The sequence below is a fragment of the Thermobia domestica genome, chromosome 8 (assembly GCF_964235325.1).
Source record: "Thermobia domestica chromosome 8, izTheDome1.hap1.1, whole genome shotgun sequence".
Taxonomy (NCBI): Eukaryota; Metazoa; Arthropoda; class Insecta; order Zygentoma; family Lepismatidae; genus Thermobia; species Thermobia domestica.
This window is the reverse complement of record NC_137461.1, coordinates 254,883,709-254,902,551: the sequence shown is the minus strand read 5'-3', so window position 1 is coordinate 254,902,551 and position 18,843 is coordinate 254,883,709. Positions and strand designations below refer to the sequence as shown.

Here is an 18,843-nt window from a genome sequence, read left to right as displayed (position 1 = left end):
CGTATGGTGCATATGATCTTACGTCCCTCTCCAGTCAAAAGTAGGCCCTCACAGAAATAGAGGCCTTGATGAGGTTGTGGGGCTTTCAACCAACATCTGCCTGCATCAACCTTCTTCAATTTTATTATGAATGAAAAATAATATCTTATTCTTTTCTTTGCAGGAGTACAAGAAGTTCAGAGGTATTTTAACCAGATATTAGTTGTGGATGATACAACAACTGCATACAGCAAACTTCTGTTGAACAGTGGAAATATACTTATTTGGAAATTACGAGACGAAATTACTTAAGCTACTAAACTCATAACTCTTCTGAGGAGAGTCTTAAACAAGGAAAATATATTAACATCTACCATAATAAAGCTTCAGATGGTTGAAGAAAACAACAATCAGAACACGAAAAAATGATTCAAAACCAGATACACCAGGGGAAAACACTAGCAAACTAAGTGCTCATAACATTTTTGTCTAAAACTGGCTACTCTTAACTGCACAGAGTGAAATATTCAGAAAATCTCACTTTCGGAATGGGAAGATTCTGTTATCTAGATTTGTGGCAAAGGGCAAAACCTCTAGGAAACAAAAAATACACGTATAGCCCACATCTTCATGTGTCAACTACAGTTTGTGAAAAACGACCCAATTCGTTCTCGAATTGGTAAGAAATATACGGTATTCCTGAAATCATTAGTTTCGTAAGTTAGTAACACTGATGAAAAGTGTTTCGTAGGTGGCAGCACTGTTTTCAAGCAATCTTGCTTCCAGTGTTACGTGTTAATGTGGTGCGTTTAAAATATCGTTTCAAGTAGGTAAACAGCATACTTGTACACCGTAAAAAAGTTTTCTATATTCTCTACACTGTTGTGCAACGTTATTTGCAAACGCTGTCAGAAGGATGCGACGTGTTGAAACTATTTTATCTTTTTAAGTAACTATAAACAGGAAACTTGTGCACTGCGAAGCGAGTTTAAAAACTCATTCCCTAAAATCAATTATTGTTGAGCAGTTAATGTCATCTAGGTGCTGGGCAACAACAGTAATGGGTTCGGTTACATTTGTGAGCAGTGTACGTTAAGACTGCACCGAAGAACTATTACTCCCACTGTTAGTAAGGACTATCCTATAACCTTTACTTCAGGTATGAGTTTGGTGACCAAGATAAAAGATGGGTACAACACGTATGTGTCTGTCTTCAGTCTCAGACTATGGCTACTCAGGATGCGTTACCCCATCCGCAGCGAACGTGACCTAGGCGGTTACTTGGTAATTTTACTTTCGCCAGAGTTATAAACCATACTGTCAGGATTTCCAGGCCTTACTGCCACACACTTATTCTCACTCATGCGAATCACGAGAAATAACCCTATTGCGTTACATAGATTTTTCTGTGAATAGCTGGTTTTTCGAAATTTCCTTCTATTTTTGTGAATCTTCTTTTGTTATACACGCACATACTTTATAATAGCAGAGTTCAAATACTCTGCACAAAGCATCTTCCAAGCAGCTGTTTCTTGCTAAAATCCCCTTGCATGGCAACAAGTCTTTCCTTTTCTTCCTTCCTTTAGTCATCTCTTAAACAGCAGGCGGTCTATTGTTCCGAAACGCACCAAATACGCTCGAGCTGACGTTTTCTCCGCGTTTTTATTGCTTTTGCGTTTGCACCGCATTGTGATTAGCCATCCACATTTATTAAATACATGGTCAGAGCATTCCAAGTGTAGCATAAGCCATAAATACGCATTGCGAACGCATCGAGAAGCCGTGCACTTAGAGCGTGATTAAATAGAAAATAGAATCCCATTTTTTGTCCCTATGATTTGGCGGGAAGCAAGAGATCGCGTACCTGACTGTTACTTCTGTTTGATAGATATTGCTGGGCACATTTCTAAATCGAAACACACACTCTCGTATATCTTGACCGACCGTCAGCAATTCGCCCTGTCCCGCATTCTCAAGAGCTCTCCGTACCAGAAAAACCAGCTATAAATGAATTTGATTAAGTGAACATTACGCAGAGTTCTAAAGGAATAAAACTGATCCAGACAGTGTATGAGAAATAGACTGTATTGGCTCTTCCTCAGTGGAATCACATTTAGCAAGTCAGAGTGAATTAAATGACCTAGTAAAGTGTGTTCCATATAGAACGCAACTTTTGAAATGACCGTCATTTTTGTTCTAGTAAGTTGGCAACACCAAACGTTACATGATTTTCATCTCTTGCCTTTGTGGTTTGTAGTCAGGAAGCGCCGAATATCGCATGACCGTCATCTGTTTTTATGGACCAAAGTTACAGCAATATTATCACTCATGATGGCGGTTTTCCGCAGAATGATTAACACGAGGACGCTCCGAGGGCCCACAACCAACCGATTTTCTCAAATTTAGCAGTCTTATCACAGTCGCCTTATTAGGTGCATTACGTTGGCCAAACATTCCACGGAGTTTGCTAACAATTTTTGCACAACATTCATCACATTTGCATAAGTTTTCACACAACACGTTGTTCCGTCATGAAGCCCTCCATTCCTACGCGTTCAGAAAAACAAGATGACCACTAACAAGATGAGGCGCTCCGTGACTACTAACCACAAAGACAACAGATGAAAAGTGTGTAACGTGCAATGCTACCAACGTACTAGAACAGAGTTGAGTTGATTTTAGTTTAGCGTCCCTTTCAGCAGCGAGGCTATATGAGACGTGGACCTACTGATTAACGTGGAATCCGAACCACATGAGCTCCCGCCGGGAATCGAACCCAGGTCTCCCACGCCAAAGGCGCGTACGCTAACCGCTTAGCCACGGAGGAGCTCGCGTACTAGAACAGAAATAGCGGGTATTTCAAAAGTTAGATTCTTTGTGGGACACTCTATAGTATGATTAATGAGTTATAGCCCAAAATTAGGATTAATTCTAAAACTTTAATATTGTCCAAAGATGAGAGAGATATTGATTGATAGACCATATCGATCTGAACAAAACTACATATTGTGGGCAAATTTTCATGCGTAGTTTGAGAAAATTAAGACACATTAATTTTTATGGCGCTAAAAAATATGTTGCTCGTTGCCAATAGTAGTAGTTGTTTTTATTCTGCTGTTCATTTATTTATGAGCTACATATGTATTTAAAAAAACTAGCAGATATTATCTATCGTTTTTTACGCTATGCACTCCGGATGCAAGTTGTATTTCGGATGTTTATTTTAAAATAAAATACTTACAGCAACATGAAGAAGCTTTCGTATGGCTTGATTGTTTCCTGTACCGCAGTAAGCCATCGCCAAAGTGTACATGCCAGAACGCCTAAGGATTGGGTCTTTATCCTGGCACAGAGTTGTAATGAGAGGATCAGCTTCTTCCAATCTACCGTACATTGTAAGAGCAATTCCAACGGCCAGTCCTCGGAGGATTTTCTCATGCTGAGTCTCTTGGGCATACTGAAATGAAAAAGAGAAAAAAAATTAAGTTAGAAATATAGTTTCTCACAGAGTCGAATATACCTGATAGCTATCGTTCAATATAGCAATATATTTTTTTTCAACCGAAGTAAGTTGTGGCCTTTAAAAACTTCAATTGAATCTATTATTCCCTCCTGAAAAGGAGCCCATGGTTAACTGTATATCACTTCTATTCTGTTGTGGCTCTGACGTTGAGTAAACCTATGTAAAATGTGTATCTGGGCAGGTAAATAAGCTGGAGGGCGCAGTTGACTATACAATTCCATTAGTGCTTAAGTCAAGAATAGTGTCGCTCACGAGATGAGGAAATCTCTCGTCTCGTCTCGACGAGAAGTGTATTTTCAAATTCAAGGCGAGACGAGACAAGAGTAAAACCGTAAGAATTCTCGCCTTTAGCGACGAGGTAAAAATTTCGCGAGTCTCACCGAAAACATTTGTTCACCCAAGCCTTAGATCTCAAGCTCTGTTTAGTGTTAAATGGTTCCTCGTTATAAAAAAAAAAAAAAAGTACGAATACAATTAAGAGCATTTAGCAACGTTTACTCATGTCATAATACAATACACTTCAGTAATAAATGCTATAATTTAAATGTTGTTATATTATATCCTTCGCGGACCTAACTTCTCGATAAAATTAAGAAAATCAGGGCACACATTTTGTACATAAATTTACCACACAAGACCAGAAATATTCCGATAGAAAAAGACGATGAAAGTTTCACGGGCATCGACACGAGACGAGAAAAAAAAATTGGTAAAATGTATAAATAATATATCTATTAACAGTTTTAACAAATGAGACACTGAACAAAGCTTAAAACCCACTTTATTTTAAATTATAATTTGTAACTGAATCGGATATCTAGCATATCCTTCTTCAGACACTATCGAAAATAAATGAAAAAATAATAGATTTTCATTTATTTTCGATAGTGTCTGAAGAAGGATATGCTAGATATCCGATTCAGTTACAAATTATAATTTAAAATAAAGTGGGTTTTAAGCTTTGGTCAGTGTCTCTTTTGTTAAAATAATCAATCCAAAGCCATGAATAGTCTTACTATTAACAGTTATTTTTATATTACTGACCTTTTGTGTTACTGACAAATTCCGATAAAAAATTAAGTACATACAATATTCATATTGCGATTATTAAGAAGGATGAATGGATGGAGTGTGTCGCCGAATCTGATGTAAGACAAACATTAAAAAAAAAAAAATGCCTGCTCTTGTAGAAAACAAAGGGGTGGAGATAATTTGTGAGTGTAATAGTAGTATAGTAATATGTATTTGTTTATATATATACTTACTAAGTAACCCAAGAATCCTGTTTAATTACAGTGCGTCAACTAAAGACATGTAAGTAATAGGAATAGGAGCAAAAATCTACCACCAAATTTTGCTTTAGACTGTAAAAGACCGCTACGTATACGTAAGACGTAATAAAATAACCTTATGGATACAGTGTACAAGTCTTCAATTGGAAGAAGAAAGTTTATAGGGCCTAAGGGACGTTACAATATGAAATGCGTCATGAGTTGGACGCCCATCCACCTTAACCTTAATGGGATTAACACCATAGGCGTCATGCTAAGGGAAAATCAAAGAATCATCATCCAGATAATTGAAGACATAATACATCTTTTCCTGGGATCTATTAACGTCATTGTAAAAATAAAACGTTGCAGTATATGGAAGTTGCAGTGAAGTAGATAAACGCCAAACTGGAAATGTCAAGTGGAGTTCCTGATAAGAAAACTGGAAGAGAATCTGGTAAGCTAACAAGGAGCTAATCTGATAAGGAGAAAAGAGGCATTCCCAAATTTTATCCTATTTTCGTACACCACAATGTTTGTCATTATGTTATTTTGTTTCAAAGTTACCTTGCAAATATCTTCCAAATAAAGTTACCCTTACGAGCTACAGACTCCTAAAAACTCACTCGAATTTATGCAGTGCAGGAGCAAACACCCAGTATGAAATAAAATTTCAAGATCTGATGAATCACCTGACCATGCAGTCACCACGCTGTAAAATCAAAGGCCTCTTGGAAACAGTTCTTGCAACATAGCTATGGATAGATTTAATTTGCCTGCATCGCGATCACTGTTTGCCGAGAGCTGAGATGTCTGCCGGTTGTTGTTGTTGATTATTATTATATGTATACCATGTCAGACGTTCTATCAACGCAATTATGCAACGAACGTGATTCCATCTTTAATAATGCATTAAGTTATTTACATAAAATACACAATCCGTGAGGAGTGTGCTAATTTGTATTTTTAAATCTTTCCAAGAAACAAATATGAAAGATTTATGCATTAAACACCCACATACGCCCACTACCTGCCACGAAAAACCCTTTCCGCTAGTCGTGCATAAAATAAATGAGAAAAATAGATTACGAAAGTACAACAGGCACCAAAAAGCATACAATATGAGGGTTTTTTTTCTTACTTTTAATCTACTTAAATGAAATTGCACAGTAGAATTGAAAAGAACTAATACAGAAAGGCTATTCCTGCAGCCTGAAAATAACTAATTCTCATTAAAATTAATTAGAATGAGAAATCTAAGTTTTACTAGTCCAGAACATATGAAGGGCATTTTAATAAAGGCCACCAAACTTTATTTTCGTTCACTGTAATACATTGTAGGAACGAAGCGAGATGGTGACGCAGATATCAACAAAGACACTACTTACTATGCTGCAAGGTTTATCTAAATATCTCAATAGTTATTCGTACAATGGATTATAGAATATTAACACTACCACCTCAAACAGGATAATTAAACTTTCAGAATAGTAGTTTGAACTAAGAATATAAAATGAATTTACATTTAATACTAAATGTAAAACAAAATGGTTCTCGTACTCTTCTGTCTACATTCCTATTTCCTGACAAACTATGTTTTTCCCTCTATAAGTTTGAAGTATAACCCAGCCAATGGTTACCCAAACAATACAACTAGTAAGTTGGGCTGCATAACAAACTTGTAGTCAAACAAGGCACCGTTATCAGGATTGTTGCTCCGAATGGAACTCAGACCAAGTACTCAAGCTGTGACGCTATTCTGTTACTCGGAGAATCTACAGAAGAAAAAGTTTCTTACGAGGAAAAAAAAAAACTTAATCTAAAAAACACTAGCAATATCTGCCTCTGTACTCACGCCTGAATGGTCAAGTTTCGAGTTCACACTTGAAGAAAGTTTTCAATGCAAATTTCTTCCAGTTGCTGTAGGTCACATCTGCATTTGCAATGTAAAACGATCAAGCGATCCCTACACCTATTTATACCTAAATTCATCTCACAGGAAAGCAGACATGCAGCAATATACGACAATCAAGTAATCCCGGTTGCTTATCATACCTAAATTCGTCTCCTAGGAAGGCCGATATTGAGCAATGTAGGGCAGTCAAACGATTCTAGTTGCGTATCGTAACTAAATTCATCAAAGGAAAGTTGTTATGCTGCAATGCAGGACAATCAAGCGATCCTGGTTGCTTATCACGTCTGAATTTATCACATGAAAACAAGTATGCATATTTCCACATGGACAAGATCTCCATTAACAACTTTTCATTACTAGATTTACGTAGATTATTTTGACTTCTGTGATCACAATCAAAGTTTTCACCATTATCGTCCAGAACTTCCAATTTCAGCGAACAACATTGATTACAATGTTCGCTACCGTTATTCTATATGGCATTCCAATGCCTATAATGTAGCCAGACTAGATAGATGGTTCTTTACGGTATACCTACAGTACTCTCTTTGTGTTGAATTCAGACATTTACACCCGGGGGAGGAATATGAACTCCTCGGGGGAGGGTAGTATGGGTGAAGTAATTTCTACATTTTGTGATTGAAATTTTGAGTTTCTCTGGGGGAGAATGAACTTTCTTCGGAGGAGAGATTCCCCCGGGCTACCCCCTGAATTCATCCCTGCTCTCTTTAAGGCTACTTATTATATTTAGTAGTTAAATTTGTTCGATACCACTTTCGAAAAATGCAAGGAAAGAATGCTTAAATTGCAGTATCACACGTTTTCCATATGTTTTCTCATATTAGGCTCTATTTTGGACACTTTTTTCATATTGTTCTCTAAAATAGAACAGATGAGGCACGGTGGGACGAAACAAAACAAATGACAGGTTGACTTGTATTTACGTCTCACATCAGCAACGAAGCTATAAAAGACGCGACTTACGCTTCAGTGTTTCCTCCACACATTTTTAGGGGGGGCACTGCCCCCCGGAGGAGACCAACATAATGCGTCTATAATATAATAAATAGAATAGTACCAGCAGTGACCCGGAATAGGGAGAGTCCCCCCCCCGGAACATAGTTTCTAAAAGAAACACTGCTTACGTTTACAATGGGATCTGACCACTGCAGAACGTTCAATCCGAGACCGGATAAATAGGCACGTACTCTAGCCATTAGACTCAGAAGAAAGGGAAAAAAAAAAAGAATTTGTAACTTTTAAGCTTGTTGACTATCCACTGTAGTGATAGAGCTCTTTTAATTATGTTCAAGTTTCAATGCTGAACTCAAGCGTTCTGTGTCAGCGTGCCTTTTCAATAACGTTAATTTTGATGTTGTTCAGAAGATTTTTTTTAAGGGGGGTTAAACTACCAAGGCCTATCTAGGGTGGATGTTGCGAGGGGAATCCTACAAAAAATATTTTAAATTTACTCTGTATAAAACTGCATTCTAACCCAGTTTCAAGTTTATTCTTTCATTTTTTTTTAAATACCGTAAAACGGGGTTATTTTGACATTTAGGGTTACTTTGACATCGAGTGGGGCTACTTTGACAGATGAGCAATTCGTGCTTCCTGTGAGAATTGTTGCATATACTTTCATAGATAAAGGCTGATATGGTGTCCACGGTGCGAATTGCCGGAGGGGATGAGGGATTTCTCCCATTGTATTTCTACCCCCTCTCAATATCCTTCCTGTCACCCAATATATAATATAAGGACTTCTAGATCCGCCACTGTTTATTCCACCCAAAAATGAATAATCTAATTCGCACTCTGACGATATAGAGAGTGGATTCAATGTGTCCTGTGCAAAAAATGGGTGTATGGGTTTTGTAATGGTGGATCAAAAAATCCTCAATATGCTTGTTACGACTGTGATGTTGACGACCAAGGTTTTTCTTTCAATTGTTACATGTAAAGATAACATACCGGTACATATGTAATTATGTTAAAAGTAAAGTAAAAAAAAAAGTAGAGTAAAAAATAAAGTAACAATGTAAGGTAAAGCCCCGTAATGTTCAAAGTAAAAGATGTTAAAAGTAAAGCTTTAGAAAAACTTGTATAGTGGTGTATAATGATGTACCACAACAAAATAAAGATTTAGTGCTTATCAAGTATACAGCATACCGTATCTTACACATGACCAAAACAGTGTTTTATACACTTTACATAAATTCCATGTCAAAATAACTCCATACGTTGGCAAATACATATGATGTCAAAGTAGCCCCATTCCGGGGCTACTTTGACCGGTATTTCTTAATTTCTTCCCGCCAAAACTTACTTGTAGAAACTTAGGTTTAGTAGTGAATGTGATAGCCTAGATACCTATTGTTATGATGAGAATAGTATCATTCATTGGTTGCAGAAAGTGTCCCGTGTACACATCTAAACTAGTCCAAAACCTGTCAAAGTAGTCCCGTTTTACGGTAAATAAAATACATCCTTCGAAATTTATTTTTGTGTTCGGCCTTGATCGCTTCAGGTAAAATGCTTAATTTACAACTTATAGTAGATATATAATTATTATTTAGAAGATCGTGTTTGTGCATGCATTTTATAAAATATCAAATATGATATGCAGGCTATCAAGAAATGATGTGATGTAAGCATTTATCCCATATAGCCTGCAGTAAACCCGTACAGATTTTCAGAATACGTCATTGAGCAGGATAGGATTGGCTCTCAGGATTCGTGAAACGACACAATGAGTTGTCACTGAGAAAGCCGGCAAGCTTATCACAAGTTCATACCATACAAAGGCTTGTGCACGTCATTTTCCTTATAATTCACATCACTCCAACTCTGATCCACTTCAACCTGAACTTTGTTACGAAGTGGATTTTTGTATACCTTCGAAAAGCACAGGTCTTCATTGCTTATTATTTAACCTATGTTCGCATTGATTTTATCCGTTGAAACTGTGTACCTCTTCCCTAACTGGATGCCCGAAAATCTATTCTCAGTTTAGAAAATAAGAAGTAATTTCGAACAGTACCGCAAATGTCGAGCTTTCAGATAAGGCGTATGTGGTTACTTTCCTTTTATTAATCGAATTCAATCATCAACGTGTAACACATTTTATGCCCCCCTCCAATGTATGACAATGACACCAAACTGCACGTGTAAGGTAGCACACAAAAAGAAATTACCTCCCAATTCGCGTTTCTTCCTTCAGTTTTCCATTGGCTGAACCCTAAACGCTATACTAGTGAGTTCAGTGTTGCGAAGAAATGAAATTCGCTTTTATACTACAAAAAGAGGCATACCCTATATGTGTGGTACAACAATGTAGAAAATGCCACGTGAATAAACCAGAAACTGAAATAATCATGACCTTCCGTTCGAGTCGCATCCGATGTTGAATCATGAATGAACATAAAGAGATAGGGGATCACTCTAGGGAGCTTCAGCTCTTGTAACCTGCAGTTCAAATTGCTAAATTTAAGCAAGGACTAGAAACAACATGTCAGCATGTTTTTAGATTCTCTCTTTGTGTGTATGTGTGTGATCTGTGACGATTTCCGCTGCTCATTCCCTTCGTCCCTTAACAGAAATATTTATTACCAAATGAAGTTCATTTTAAATGCACGAAGTTTCACAAACTTAAAACATCGACAGGAATGCCACACTTAGTTCTTTATTTCTACATCCAACAGAAGCCTTTGACTTGTTTTCAACATGAGAACGACGTCTAATCTATTACGCATGATTTCGACCTTCTCAGTAGCAACAATCAGACTCGAAGAACTCATGTCTATACCAGAAATGAAGAAAATGTCAACTGGTATTAGTCCGAGATCTATGGCTTATTTACTCATGATTGCCAAAACCACTATGTTATTTTAAGAAAAGCTTATTATGTTATCAAAATATCAGTGTTTTATTAAATATCAATGGTGGAAGTACGAAATATGACTTCATCAAAATGGCCGCCGCATCGCTTATTTGTTGAGGTATTTTATCGCATGTAGCTTCTCATTGGATAATGCTCAAGTTATTTTCTTTTACGTAAGGTGTAAACTTTTGCCGCTATTCGGTGTTGAACAAATAAAATAGTATTCTTGTAGTTAACTTGGAAGTAATTTTGTCGCATAATAATTTGTACGTTAACAGACATCAAGTCACTTATGTTCAAGAAAGCATAAACGAAAATTGAAGGTTTTGATTTTTTTAATATTTGATTTTGAGTTCCCTTTTAGCAGCGAAGCTATATGAGACATAGACCTACAGTTTAAAGTGGGATTCGAACCACAACTTCGGCCAGGAATCGAACCCGAGTCTCATACCTCAAAGGCGCGTATGCTAAACGCTTAGCCACGGGGGAACTCAATAAAAATGGAAAGAACGAAAGAAACGATGGAGTGCTTTATTCATACAGATGTTGTTAATGGAGAAGTCACAAAGTTTAAGGACCATACGTGGATGGAGACAGGTTAAAGAAGTTGCTGCTACTATATTTGTTGGAAGAAATCAAAATATATAAAAATCTTCCATATTGTTTGAACGAAAATAGACAGGGATATCAAGTGACATGCTTGTAGAAAGTTCACTGCTATCCCAAAAGTAGAAGAACGTGATGTTTCTCAATAAGGTTCTCGGTTCTGCTTAAATGGATAACTTATGTTGACATGGACATACAAATCACAGAACAAATGTCCTTTTTTATCACATGTAATAAATAGACCCAAGCTGGATGACAATCCACCTCCTAAAACTTCTTGACATCGGAAGAGAAGTCCAGAAACGATTGGAGCACTGCCCTGCTTGTCCTTGTCCACAGGAATATTCTCTATTAAACGATCTAGTTATTTCTTTTCTCGTGTTAATGTTGATATGGCGCTAGAACAAATTGTGAACAAAGATACCGTGTCAAGGACTGGTGGTTTCATAGCCATTTGCTAATTCCGATTCTACCAGAGTAAGATGGCTGAAAACAAGATCTAAAAGGAGAAAACACGTGACTTATTTATTAGATTTAAGTGGATTGTCACATATTGAAGACATGAAACTCGAACTTTAAGACAAGATGAACAGAAACAACAAGGATGTTCTGGAAATCATGAAAACAATAGACTAAATTTTGAATCCTTTCTGTAGCCTTGAGGTTATAATATTACTTTAACGAACGTATTCACAGGTCAAGATGTTACGAATGAAATGTCAGATAAACATACGAGCTGACAATAAAGGAGAAGCTTCTTTTGAGACACTTAAAAAGAACATGTGCTAATGTTCCGTGAAGAGTCGAAAATCCTGAAAAAGTAACATTGTAAAACCAACTGAGTAATATGTTATTCCAAAAACCAACTACCATTCAAACAAAGTAAGAAGCTATGAAGTGCGTGCAGGATCTCTTTGGGAGACTGGTCTTACAGGGTTAAAGTAATTTAAGACTATTACCCAGAATATCAAAGGTTATTTTATCTCTCTTGTCTCCGAATTCAATAAAGTCTGTATCTAGTCATACTGGTCAAGCAGGCGGCAGCTGAATCAGTTTCTATGAACTACAGTATTTAACAAAGGCAGTAGTGTACGCAGGAATTTATTTCGGGGGGGGGGGGGTCCAAACTCAATATGAGGGTATTTTATATTAAAATTTTTAAAATTGCCCAAAATTAGACTAAATTTACACAAAAGTCGAAATTTCGGGGGGTCCAGACCCCAAGGACCCAACCCCTGCGTACGTCCCTGAACAAAGGATACTATAGCTGTTGTAGTGAAATTACATAAATCATGTGTTTTATGTACGAGAGTAAGGGCACGCTCACGGGCTAAGAAAATTTAAAATAATTCCTTCACCTTTGATTACATAAAAATATTAACGAGGGAGTTTGAGACTTCTCCCCTCCCCTTTGGATGACCTGTTAAGTTCCGGTAGCTTATGGCTTTGGAACCAAGTGGAAGCAAATGATGCCGGAAGGACTGTCAGAAATACGTAACGTTATATTCATCTATAGCTAAAATGTGCAGAAGAAATTTTATGTGTATAATTCTTGTTAATTTATAGCAAAATCTGTGAAGTGTAAGGTAGTGAAATCACGAAACTAATAGTATATATTTATTTGTTTGTTTATTGTTGAGAACAACATCGTGTCCGTGGGTTCTTGGGGTAAGCCTACTCGCGTTTTCTTCCGCATTTTCATTTCATCAATTCTTCCATTATTATTTACTTGTCTTAATTACCGCCTCCCTTAGCCTAAAGGGCATTTATCATTAGATGTTAAACTGAAAGATTTCATTTAATTCATTCTTGCTTCTATCACTTATGTTTCTTTTATGCAATATACCATAGTTCAAGTATGACTTAGAACTTCGTGTTTTTTTTTTTTTTTTTTTTCATGCTTTAACTACTTATCTAATGTACAGAAGCACGGTCTTGTGTTCCTGGGATCAGACGTAATATTATCCCCTTTTCATGTGAATAGTTGATTCCAGGTAAAAAGCTTCGTCTTAATTATCCTATGGAGAATAAATCAAGAAGCATGCAAACCATTATCAGGAATTTTCATTCAGAAAATATAGAAGTTAACATATTGTGTCCAGAACCATAATTGAAATTTGAAACCTAACTCAAAATTAGAGTTGGTAGTTCTTCAAACAAACCCAAAGTATTCAACGCATCTAGTAGACGATGTAATGAAGGTATTACAATGTTTTCTTCAAAATTAGCATGTATGTAATTCTGTTAAAAATTCCTTTAAATTCTCCAAGATTATATGCCTACCAATCCAGGGGATTAGATATAAACTATGAGAATTCACATAATGAACTGAGCAGGGGTAAAAGTGAAACTGAAAAGGTAGGGGGACGCATGGCGTCACACCGTCCTCTCCCTTTTACCCTGAACTGAAGGGAAAATAAATTTGAAGTGAAAATCCTGGTAAGAGTCATTCTATAATACGAGGAGCATTCAGAAAAGGAAAAAATGTCCGTCTTGTTGTGAAACAAATTAGAAGTAACGTGTGCAAAAGATTTGTGGTACAGAAAGTACGAGGGCTGTATAAACAGTAATAACATTGTTATAATTCGCACCTGACTTCATGCACAGAGAATACCTGCCTGCGGAATGTTAAACTCAACTCAACTCCTTCAATATATTTGCCTCCCATCTCTTATCACCTACTGCCACTCGCGTGGAAGGCATCATACACCGTTAGCGCGTCAATATTTATCGATGTCCTGCAGGGACTGCCGTATGGTACGGACGATGGCTTCTCTTATGTCGTAGTGCTTTCTTTATATTGGTAAAAATTCGTAAAGGAATCCTTGAAAAATTTGTTGTGCGCTGCACTCAGCTGCCACATCAACCGTGTTCCACACACGTTGTTCGTCTTTCCGACTTCTATTGTTCTGGCGCTTTCATTTCATCCTTTACTTTACTGTACAGCACTGCTATTTTTGACTGCATAATACATAGTCGTTACCACTCACCACACCTAATATTCCCTCATCAGCTACAGAACTCTTGTAGTATTGAGGCATAACCGTCTGACGTTAGAATAGTGCTGCCACTTTTTAAAATCATATCTATGTTATCGTACTTTTCAACATATTTGCCATACACATTCAAACAATTATAGCATGATACCATTTTTTAAAAAATACCAGCATTACATCCTGTTGCTGCCAATGTATTCAGCCATGTCCGACAGCGTTTGAATTCACCAGTAAAATGAAATATTACAAGTCCTATGTTATGCCCTGTAGACTAAAGGATACGGATGACTAAAGGAAGTGAATGAGTGTGAAAGAACTGGTGAAATGAAAGTGTGGAAGGAAAAGGATGAATCCCGAAAAAAAAAACAGACACGATGTTGTCTACCACAAACCCACATGGCATGGGATCGAACCAGGGACCCTTCGCATCCGATATGAGGGCTCCAACATTGAGCTAACGTGCCCTCATTCACTAGCAGTGGGAAAATGCTGAATTGTACCACATCTACGACCCTTCAGTTTGAACCAAGCTGTGAGGTGGTTAAGACGAACATAAACACTGTATTTTAAAGTTTAACGTCCCTTTTGACAGACTATGAGACTGGACGGACAATTTAAATGGAATTCGATCCACAGTAATGCGTTCAAATTATTTTAATGATCTCCCACCGAGAATCGCAACCACGATGACGAGCAAAAAAGGTCCAAACACTATAAATGATTGTAACCCACACAATTACGACAAAAATGGGAATGGGGTTTTGATTTCTACCTTTTCCAACAGTTGAAAGAGTGTCCGGAAATTAGACTACTTCCCCCTGCTGATGGACTCAAAGATGCTTTGAATACATTGGCAGCAACGGAATACAATGATGGTATAGACAAACTATATCACACTATCGTAAGTGCAGAATCTGTCCGAAAAGGCACTATTCCACTGCTGATAAAAAAAGATGCTTTGAATACATTGGCAACAACAGAGTACAATGACGATAGAAAAACTGATATCATGCTCTCGTTACTACTTGAATATGTAGGACGATTATGTTGAAAAGTAAATTATGTAATTTATGTACCATAAATCTTTCCACATACACATTTACAGTTCCTGTTTCACAACAAAACTAATTTTTTTCTGGATTATCCTCGTATTTTTTTATGCAAATGTGCGCTATCTCAGATGTAACGTACGTAAAAAAAAAAAATAAACTTACGGCTTTTTAATTGCTTTCCTGAATTGATGGGAGACCATACACTAAATTTTAAATGTATTAAAAAGTTAAAAACCCTAATACTCTATCCTTAGTTTAAATAGTCATAAAAGTCTATGGCCAGGCAGATGATGGACGTTTAACAGGCTATCACCGCGTTAACTCTCAAAGCCTTCTACGTTACAACGTTGCAAAATTTTAAAATTTCTTAATTTTTGTACCATTAACGAACTTTTAAAAAAATACAGTGAAACTTCCCTTACCGGACACCTCCATAATATGAGCAGGCTTGTTTTTCGTATCCCCGCAAAATACATGTATTACTACGGGCTAGAATTCTCCATTCTATGGACACGGTGTCACATTCCGTCAAGGTTTGCGTCAACACAAACCAAAACGCAGATTTTGCATTGCGATAGCAGTTATATCTGATTTTTGCATTTTTTGAGCAGAATGCAATTTTTGCGAAGGCTGGTACAGAATTAGGCCCAAGTAAGTTTGTTTTCTCCCGACGTTTTAGCTGTCTCTTAACGGACAGAATTATTCTCATTTTATATGTATTTGCCACAAAAATACTTTACGCAATTAAAAAAAATAAGCCTTTGATACGCTACACAATCAATGACCTGCTGAACCACTATTTAAAACAGTTGCAAACTGAACTTACAATTCTTCTCTCTAACTGTATTAAACTGTCTTCTGATGGAAAGCCTAGAAAATATTCAATGGGGGAAAAAGTGGAAAGCCAGTAATATTGCCACGAATTCTATGTAGAACATGTCTCCTTCTCTGACAAGTTCACTCTTTTTCCTTAGGAGTGTGCATCTTCCATTCTTAACTTCAAAATATCAGAACAAAAGTAGTTTGTTTTACGATAAAATTTCCCCCTTTCGCCCTTCCTGGGGGAGGGGGGAGACATTGTGCACGGAAATCCCCTTGGTAATTCAAAATACGACCAAGAAAGTTATTTCGATATTAGGCAATATTTACATTCATAACGAATATACAAATTACTGGATATTGCAGCGGTAGCCACCGCATCAACCGGCAAATCATGAGAAGTGGCTCGCGGTAGTTTGTGTCATTCTTCGTATTGATCACTTTAACTGTTTCATGATTCCCTCTAGCAAGCTATTGAACACACAAATAGTCAATGATTCCTAAAATGAAAAGGAGTCCTCAAACCTTACAAGGCTGGCACCCTTGGTTATTGTATATAATTACCACATACACTATGAGTAATTTAGAGTAATTTATATTTTTGGAACATACAAAGGACAACTCTCATTTACGCACAAATAATCATGTCCAATCGGTGATTTGAAGTTTTACTGTATAATTGAAATAACCTTCGGCTTCTTAAAAAAAAAAAAAATAGAAATTTTAGATTGATCTAGAATAATGTTACTGATCGGAACTCGAACGTTTGAATAAACAAATATTGTGATTTAAATAACGGAAACCCACTAATAGAATATTCCACCAATCCTAGTCATAACTGTGAATATAACTGAATCTTCAATATAACGAAACATTTTTTTAACTAACGAACTAACTTTCGAATGATTTAGATAGGAAGAATTCGGCAGTACTCTTATAACTTTATAGAGCAATATTATCTAAAAAGCAGCAATAAAGAATATTGAATTGCTACACGAACTGAAGTTATTACCAATAAAAAATTTCTTCCAAGGATTTTTTCTACCTGAATAAGCCATAAAAACCGATATAGATTGGTGGTGATAAAAAAGATTGAATTATTTTATATATGTGCTATTCCAATATTACTTTCTGTTTCGATTGTTACAGTTAGTATTTGTATTTATTTTCCCTTAGTATATACACTCTTATTTAATTATTTTCTTAATTGAAAAGACACTCAAAATTATGTTCATCACCATAGATATTTAGCTATTCAGTGTCGTGCCGTGGAAAACCAGCGCCCGGGGCGAGTATACGTCGGCGCCCCCGTACATATGAATAAGGTTGACCCGCGCGACCAGGGGCGAAAATTTTCAAAAATAAACCTTGATTTTCTTTGCTCCTGAGCTCTTTTTCTTACTTTTTTTGTTCCATTTCATGTGTGCATTTTCCTAACACTTTTTCCTCTTTTTTCTTTTCTTTTTTCCTCTTTCCAGTCATAAAATAATTGACAGTTTTGAAAATAATAATCGCTGAAAATTTTACATATTTTTAGACAGGAAACGCCGCTTGTACACAACAATTTACCCTTGTACCAAAAGCTCTCTGCTATTGAGTTATACCCTAATCAAGATTACATGGGTCAATGAAAACTTGACCCAACACCCACCGTGACCGACGACCCACCAAAACCCATCATCATTAACTCTGACCCATGATCCACGCCCTCATCTTCATTGACTAAAGAGTTTACTTGTAATAAAACAAGGCTGTGAAATTATCACTAATCGGAGTATGAATTTCTACAGTCAATCGCTCAAGAACCGCTCTATTACAATACCGGTGGATCTGACCTTTACAATATAAAATGATAAAGTGTTTGTCATGGACCATTTTACGATGAATTTCAATTTAATTGTTATATATAATTATTTCCTTGTTGAATTACATATACTTTTCGGTGGAAAATAGGATGAAAGTCTCAAATAAAAGTAAAGTAGGTAAAAAAAAAAAAAAAAAAATCACTATGTCCCTAATGCCAAGTAATAAGTTCCACTGTTATTATTACAATTACAAATATCAATATTCAAAAGTGCCTGAAGTTCCTTTACTTAGTTATACTCATTTCAGGTACAAATGGAAATGGAAGAAAAATGGAGGCCTTGAAAGTAAAACGTACACAAATTCACCAGTGTTCAGAAGATGCTCTCTACAATGTACTGAGTAAAGAGGGTTGGTAGAGTAGAGTGGGTAATGGTGGGTGAGTTAGTCAGAGTGAGTGGTGGTCACAGAATGGGTCACACATTATGTTGACCCAAGATCCACTGATCCACTCCATCTCTGACCCTAATCGGGTTACAGCTATGCAAATGAAAGCGATTGACAATTTCCCTCGTGTGGCTAACTTACTCGGAATTACCCTACAATAATTGTGATATCGAATCCACAAGTAGAGGAACTGCAAAATCATCGATGATCTTGGTTGACTGTCACCACTACAGCTTTCAACGCTACGTTTGCTTAGTTAAAAAAATAAAATTTGAACAAAGCAAATCACTATTATTTATTAAAAGTGATTTGCTTTGGTCAGATTTCATTTTTTAATTATGACAAAACGGTTCCGAAGCTAGAGTGAGCGGCATTCAGCTAGGTGTGATATGTTAGTTGTGCCTTATGGTAAAAGATGAAATTGAATTTGCATAACCATAGGAGAGAATACACTGACCTGACGGCAAATACACTGAATAGATGACATTCTGTTTGATACTTACTACCGCAACATATTTCATTTCCAGTTACCACCCCCCTCAGTCAGTACCC

At 36.7% G+C, this 18,843-nt stretch overlaps 1 protein-coding gene across 1 annotated transcript in view; it reads right to left on the bottom strand.

Moving 5' to 3' along the window:
- Rpn2 (Regulatory particle non-ATPase 2) overlaps positions 1-18,843 on the bottom strand; it is a 161,196-nt gene that overhangs the window by 14,514 nt on the left and 127,839 nt on the right. The window contains exon 11 of the mRNA XM_081769646.1: positions 3,221-3,436. Coding sequence (XP_081625772.1) covers positions 3,221-3,436 — 216 coding nt within the window. The remainder of the gene's footprint in view (positions 1-3,220; positions 3,437-18,843) is intronic.